The 7,791-nt window shown below is 41.8% G+C and overlaps 1 protein-coding gene across 1 annotated transcript in view; it reads right to left on the reverse strand.

The window, feature by feature from the left end:
• LOC135506253 (YLP motif-containing protein 1-like) overlaps positions 1-6,762 on the reverse strand; it is a 74,829-nt gene extending 68,067 nt beyond the window's left edge. The window contains 4 exon segments of the mRNA XM_064925775.1: positions 1,045-1,245; positions 1,708-1,899; positions 2,335-2,562; positions 5,946-6,762. Coding sequence (XP_064781847.1) covers positions 1,045-1,245; positions 1,708-1,899; positions 2,335-2,562; positions 5,946-6,515 — 1,191 coding nt within the window. The 5' untranslated portion in view covers positions 6,516-6,762.
• Between the last annotated feature and the right edge of the window lie 1,029 nt (positions 6,763-7,791).

A 7,791-nucleotide genomic window follows, 5' to 3' on the forward strand; every position in this document is an offset into this window, starting at 1 on the left:
TGGAAATACAATGACTACTGCTCAAGTCAGGGGAACCCTGTTCTACATCATGTTCCATTACATCCTACTGAACAAGTCGGGGGAACCCTGTTCTACTCTACATCCTGTTCCATTACATCCTACTGAACAAGTCGGGGAACCCTGTTCTACATCATGTTCCATTACATCCTACTGAACAAGTCGGGGGAACCCTGTTCTACTCTACATCCTGTTCCATTACATCCTACTGCTCAAGTCAGGGGAACCCTGTTCTACATCATGTTCCATTACATCCTACTGCTCAAGTCAGGGGAACCCTGTTCTACATCATGTTCCATTACATCCTACTGCTCAAGTCAGGGGAACCCTGTTCTACATCATGTTCCATTACATCCTACTGCTCAAGTCAGGGGAACCCTGTTCTACATCATGTTCCATTACATCCTACTGCTCAAGTCAGGGGAACCCTGTTCTACATCATGTTCCATTACATCCTACTGAAAACACACACACAGTACAGAAGTGGAGTTTGTCTGGTTGTACTGTACCTGTAGGTGTGCTGAGGTGGAGTTTGTCTGGTTGTACTGTACCTGTAGGTGTGCAGTTTGTCTGGTTGTACCTGTACCTGTAGGTGTGCAGTTTGTCTGGTTGTACTGTACCTGTAGGTGTGCAGTTTGTCTGGTTGTACTGTACCTGTAGGTGTGCAGTTTGTCTGGTTGTACTGTACCTGTAGGTGTGCTGAGGTGGAGTTTGTCTGGTTGTACTGTACCTGTAGGTGTGCTGAGGTGGAGTTTGTCTGGTTGTACTGTACCTGTAGGTGTGCCGAGGTGGAGTTTGTCTGGTTGTACTGTACCTGTAGGTGTGCTGAGGTGGAGTTTGTCTGGTTGTACTGTACCTGTAGGTGTGCAGTTTGTCTGGTTGTACTGTACCTGTAGGTGTGCAGTTTGTCTGGTTGTACTGTACCTGTAGGTGTGCAGTTTGTCTGGTTGTACTGTACCTGTAGGTGGGCAGTTTGTCTGGTTGTACTGTACCTGTAGGTGTGCAGTTTGTCTGGTTGTACTGTACCTGTAGGTGTGCCGAGGTGGAGTTCATCTGTTCCTGCCACTGTCTCCACTGTAACTCGTAGTCCTGTAGCTGGTCTTTATGTGGGTAGGACTGGAACTGCTCTTGCCACTGGCTGAAGGTACGGCCCCAGTCTTCAAACACCGGGCCAAACTGCTTCTGCTGCGTCTCATAGTGACTCAGCTGCATGGCCATAGACATTGTCTACATGGGAGGGGGGTTGAGAAAACTGTTGTCCAAACAATGTGGAAATTTGCCTTGTGCATAGGCCTGATATAAAGAAGAGGACATCTCAGAAAATATAATTGGCTTATTTAAATTGTCCATCTTTCGAAAGGAAATTAAGAATTTTGCTTTCAAAAATAACCCCTGAGAGCAAACAGACAACACACATGTTGTGAGGAGCATGCTGGGATAACATGTTCTACAATCATGCAAACTGTATTTTATCCATGCAAGATGCTGCGCAAATAAAGTGAATTACTATAATGATGAAACGTTTTGAAATAAGCACAGAACTGATCACAACTTCAGCTATATTCTAAAAAAAATATATTAAAAAATAAATTAAAATTAAAAAGGAGGGGAAGAATCTTGAATCATGAACATTTTCGGTGAGTAAAAAAATAAATAACCAAAAAATAAGGCTTAAAACAAATGAGATACCTCGAGCTGTGCAGGTTGTTGGATACACTGCTGGTACTGGTTGAGGATGGCCTGTAGTTGAGCATGGTGCTGCATCAGGGCTTGGTACTGGTAGCCTGCTCTCTGCTGCTGGGCCTGCTGCCACTGGGCCGCTGCACTCTGAAGCTGCTGCAGGCGGGCCACCTCTACTGGGTCCTGGGTCGTGGGGGCAGTCTGCAGGAGGAGGAGGAGAGGATACTAGATTTGTATAGCCCTTTTTATTACAGCAGGAATCTCAAAGACACTGTCGTTAAATATAAAACAAAACATTTGAGTTAGCCTATCGGCTAAGTTCTTAGATCTTCCAAAGAGGCACGTCTTCATCAGGTCACGTGTTTCTGTCTCCACACTGCACTTCAAGGACAGAGGTGAAAGTTCACCCAATATATTAATTTACTTGTCCCCCCCCCCCCCCCAAATGACATTGGGAAACCGATACGTGAATACCTAGCATATCATTGAATTGTTACAGCTCATCATCGGAGTATGTTCTGACGAAATTACACAGGAATGTTTGAAAACTTCTCATTCTCATAAGATCCTGTAAATTGTAGCTATACTAAATCACAGTCTATCTCAGACATGTGAAACAGTCAAGTTTCTCCTTACCTTTTCATCATCAGGTGGAGGTGGTGGTGGGGGCTCCTCTTTTGGAGGTGGTGGTGGAGGGGCGTTCTTGGGTGGATCCGATGGAGGGGGAGGGGCGGCTGCTGCCGAGTGGGGCTGGGGTTTGGGAGGTGGGGGTGCTGGGCCATCACCCTGGCCCTGTTTGGCCTTCTCTGCTTTCAGCCTCTGCAAGTTCTGGAGATGCTGCTTGTACCAATACTGCTGCTGGTCCTGGACGACGACAACAAGCATCATATCAACATCAGACATTCTGGTTAACATGGTGTTCTAGCGACACAGCGCTTCTCTTGAGACGTGATGACAGCTTGTGTAGGTAGACGAGATCTCATCACAACACGGTGAGAAACTAGCCTAGGGCTGTCCCCGGCAACAGCAAAAATCTTGGTCGACCAATAGCCTTCTGTTCTTTCGACCAATCGATTGGTCAAAAAATGTTATAACGGGTATTTTTCCCCCATCTATAGATACATCCGGTGTGTTTTAATCAAATCAACTATATCCACTGAGCCCGTCTGATGCTTTAGGCAAACTGTTTGATTAAATAATTAAGACACACAAATGACTAGTGGGAGTCCGACCAGCAATTGATTGGATTGTGGCCGGCCGGGCTCAGACTATCTGCGCCGTGTAAATAATAATAATAATTATTTAAAGACAGCGAGTGACTGTGTGAGTAGAACCCGTTGTGTCTCTCTCTCTCCTCCCGGCTGCAGCGACCACCACAGAATATCAACACTGTTTATCGTGCTGGCCGTGTTGCTGAAGCTGCAATATAATTGCAGACGTTGCTGACTGAAAAGTTCTGTATCTGTTTGTTTGAGGAAAAATATTCCCTTTTCCCTCAAGCCGTGCTCTCTTTACGTGACACATGCACGCGACCAAAGACCTATTCACAATGGACTAGTATTACTAGGTTGGTGATGTAATTATTACTCTAGAATGTCCGATATTCCAGAAGACGATTTTAGCCCCCCCCCCCAACATCAAACTGCCCCCAATGTAATTCTTATTTTATTTTCAATACGTTGACAGTTTTGACAGAAGCCTGCAAGTTTTTAATTCTAGGTGTGAAGATACAGTATTTCAACATGTCAAGGTGATGGGGTCACACTGATAACTCCAGCTTGGTTCCCAAGTTTATAAACCATACCAAACAATCGTTCATATTTCCATCATATTTGAATTGAGGAAGTGTGATCATAATCATTAAATCAAATTGTATTTATATAGCCCTTCGTACATCAGCTGATATCTCAAAGTGCTGTACAGAAACCCAGCCTAAAACCCCCAAACAGCAAGCAATGCAGGTGTAGAAGCCAGGATTTTAGGATATTTTAGCGATCCACAGTACATCCTAAATGTCCCCCAGCCTTCAGATGTGAGCTAAACAGTGCAATTGCACTTGAGATGCATTTTAAGCCTATGGATGAGAAAGATATCGTATCCTTTCCAAACCTTTAGGTCAGTTGAATGCTGCCGCTTTGCGATCTATTAACAGCAACAGCTGCATTAAATAGGCTCAATGTTTTTTTACTGATGCATTTTGGTAATATTCAGTTCATACACACAAAACATATGAACAAAAGCATTCACTGAAAGTCGATAGGCTGCTTGTAGTCCATTCATATATAGTTTATGCGCAGCACTTAGTTCAATTTATCCAATCAGTTATTGTTTTCTTGTGCAAACTTCAAGCAACAGCTGTCAAACAGACATTTCTCTCAAAAAAACCACAGGGATCTCGATTCACAAAAGACTAATATTATCAGAGGACCCCCCCCCCCCAAAAAAAGTAGTAGGTTATTCTGTCTGGAATTGTTACTCTCCTGCCATGTAAGAAATAGTAACAAGGTATATTCATTTTGTGACTAATTGTGGAAAATACTAGAGATCAAGAAAAAGAAGGTATGGATCAAGTGCTGTGTGTATATTATTGTCTGCCAAACAGGTGCGGTATAGATTACACTACAATTGTTCTGACCGGAAACAATGTAAACACTAAATAAATTATAAGCATAATTATAACCAGCCTGTTGTAACGGGGTTTTTTGTTTGTTTGTTAAGCCTTTATTACTGCAAAGGATACAAACAATCCTATTCATTTGCAATTTCTAAAAAAGGAACAATTTATTTATTGTTTAAGCTAATTATTCAAGGCTCGCTTTATTTTTATTTTAAAACTAAAAGGCTTGATTGCATTTCAAATCACGAATGACTCATATGCGGTGTGATGACATGAACAACTTAATGATTGATACAGTAGCCTATATAGCCTCATATGTAGCCTCATTCATATCTTTATGTACATATTCTTTATCCCCTTACACTGTGTATAAGATATTAGTTTTGGAATTGTTAGTTAGATTACTTGTTGGTTATTACTGCATTGTCGGAACTGGAAGCACAAGCATTTCGCTACACTCGCATTAACATCTGCTAACCATGTGTATGTGACAAATAAAATTTGATTTGATATAAGTATTAAACTATAGTCAGTTGCGGTATTACGATTAAACAGGATGCGGTCGGAGGCCTACAGCTCAGGGGTGGTTATACAAGGCTGCTCTACTTGTCATTATCATTAGAAGGCTATGACTTATTATTATAATAATGATCATAATAATATTAATAATAACAAGAAGGAGATCATGGAAAAGGAGCATTATTATAATAAATGATCAACATTAAGAGTAGTCAACACTTAAATAAATTATAAATAATTTAGTTGTGTATATTACATTTGAATGACTATTTCATTCCAAGTCATCATCTCTATAGAGCTGCTGTCTGACAAAAATCACTATTTAGTAGTTCTTCAAATTAAATAAGGCATACTTTTATGACTGCTGAATGCAAACTATCAATCACTGATCATGTATATTTAGCTAAAGCAACAGCTGCTTTCTATATCCCCTCAAGATCGCGTATTCCTGTCTCTGCTTAAAAGAAACACGGACAGGAAAAGTAGATGTGCAATGGATTATGGTCATTGTAGTTAATTAGCAAGTTTCACACACTAAACTATGTAAAACATTGTCTTGTTGGAAACTACAACTCCCTGCTACGTCGCACAGGTCAGTCTGGATCCTTATTGACCTCACAGATAAAACCCTAAATAAAAACGGAATAAAAAAAAAATGTAATCGAAGTTTGGTCGATTAGTTGTTTTAAAACCGAAAAATAACCTATATTTTGGTTAATTGTTCAGCACTAATGGAGACATAAATAACATCCCCAGTTTAAAGGCAGACCGGGATATAGGAGTTTGCCATTAGCAACTACATTTGACAACTTATTTTGTGTGTAATTTTACAATAATCGGTTCAAGGACAAACAGTGTATTAGAAACAAGTATTGGTACCATGATTGTCTTCGAAAATTGTTATTATTATTATACACGTTTAATAAAAAGCATAAAAAACTACCACGAAGATCGCCATTTTTCTATTAAATTATAACGGGGATGTGGTTTTATGTTAACAATGCCTGCAGTACTCCGTGGCTTCAATGAGAGGGGGCAGTCGTTCTCCCTGAGCCGAGTTTCCATCTCGGAAATTTGACTCTTTTGGGGCCAAAGATACTTTCTAGTTTACCTCTTTAGTCGCTGGTGTACCATTGTTCTGAGTGGGTACCTGTGGGTTCGCCTCTGATGGGGGTGGGTTCTCCTCTGGTGGGGGAAGCTGGGTCTCTTTGGGCTGCGGTGGCTGAAGTTGTGGGCTTGGCGCCCCGGTTTCCATGGACTGATACTCATCTTGATAAGGGGAAGGGCCTTGCATGGACTGATACTCTTCTTGGTATGAGGAAGGGGCACCGGTCCCCGTTGAACCATACCCATATCCCGAGTTTCCTTGCCACGACTCGGCCGTAGGACCACCGCTGCCGCCATAGGGCTTTTCATTTACGTTCCTGTCGTGGTGCAGCACAGATTGGAGCTGTTTTTGGTGGAGCTGTTGTAGCTGCTGCATCTGCTGGAGATGCTGCTCCCGCAGGCTGTTGAACGTTGACCCGGGTGCAGCTGCGGGTGGAGCAGCTCCATAGCCCCCGAATCCTCCCCCGAAGCCTTCGCCTTGAGGAGACTGACCCCTCGGCGCACCGAAGTGTTGCTGCGAAGGTGGTTGATGGCCGCCACCACCACCATAGTTACTACCCCAAGAGGGATACATGCTTTGGAAGCAGCGAGCAATGTGTAGGCCTTTGTCCTCACATACACCTGGTGCAGTTAAAAATACCAATTTAAAGCTACTTTATCCTCGATAGAGGTACGTTACCACGCGTGTTATCCGTAAACAAACGTTGATTATTGATGTCGTTTGATGTATCAATAAATACTAACAAATTAAATTAAATGCGTTGTTCGTGTGGGTTTTCGGGTTCCGTATCATTTAGCTACAAAGCTATCTGGTCGTGGAGGGAAACGTAAACGCTGATTGGTTGGCATGTAGTCTTACACACATCATTTCCGGTTCGCCCAAATGGTTATTTTTCCATTCCACAAGAGGGTGACATTTCTTTATAAATTTACAAGCCTCATACGCCACAGCCAGATTTCAGTAGTCCAACCAAGGATTGTCTATTATATTGACAAGATAGTCAAGTGACCGCACTAACAATGGAAATATGTCCTCAAAGATGGAAGGCGAGATCAGATGGGACCATTCTAGCAGATGAGAGGGCAGATAACAGTGAACAGCAGGCGGTAGAGATCGGCATCTGTGCCGTTATAGCGTCTGTGACGGCATAAAATACAATTATATTTGTCACATTGAAATGCTTACTTACGAGCCCGTTCCCAACAATGCAGAGTTAAAATGTAAGAAACATTTGAAAAGCATAAATGAATAAATAAAAGACATTGTGGCTATATTCATTTTAAAGCCTCAGTTATCTTCTTCTTCATTGGCTGATTGTGCCAAACTCATAGGAATCCCCATCCAGTTGACTACTTTAAAATGGTGGAAAGCCTCTGGCAATATCCATATCCGCGATGAGTCCTCAATCTATGACAACAGGCACAGCTATGCCCCCTCCCCTGACCGTAAATTGGAGAAATTTGTATTTTTTTCAAACACCTGAAACCTATTTTCCCTACAATATAGAGCCATAATCATTTGCCTAATTATATGTATAAAAAAATAGTAATAATAAATAACATGTTTCTTTTTCTACATATCTAAGTATACATCTTGAGCTGTCTGTGTTTTTTTAGTGTTATTTTTAGGAAACTAAATATGCTTCTCTGCATCTCTGCTAAAATCTGGGTAAAACTAACTTCATAAAATTGCTAAATGACTATTTGTATTACAGAGAAACGACAGCAAAACATTTAACAGGACAAATCTGAGGGGGCATGTGCCCCTTTGCCACCAATGGGCATGACGCCTGAATTTCTTTATAATAGGCCTATTTTGTTATGACCATCACAAAAGTCTGAACCATGAA

The sequence above is a fragment of the Oncorhynchus masou genome, chromosome 19 (genome assembly GCF_036934945.1).
Source record: "Oncorhynchus masou masou isolate Uvic2021 chromosome 19, UVic_Omas_1.1, whole genome shotgun sequence".
Classification (NCBI taxonomy): Eukaryota; Metazoa; Chordata; class Actinopteri; order Salmoniformes; family Salmonidae; genus Oncorhynchus; species Oncorhynchus masou.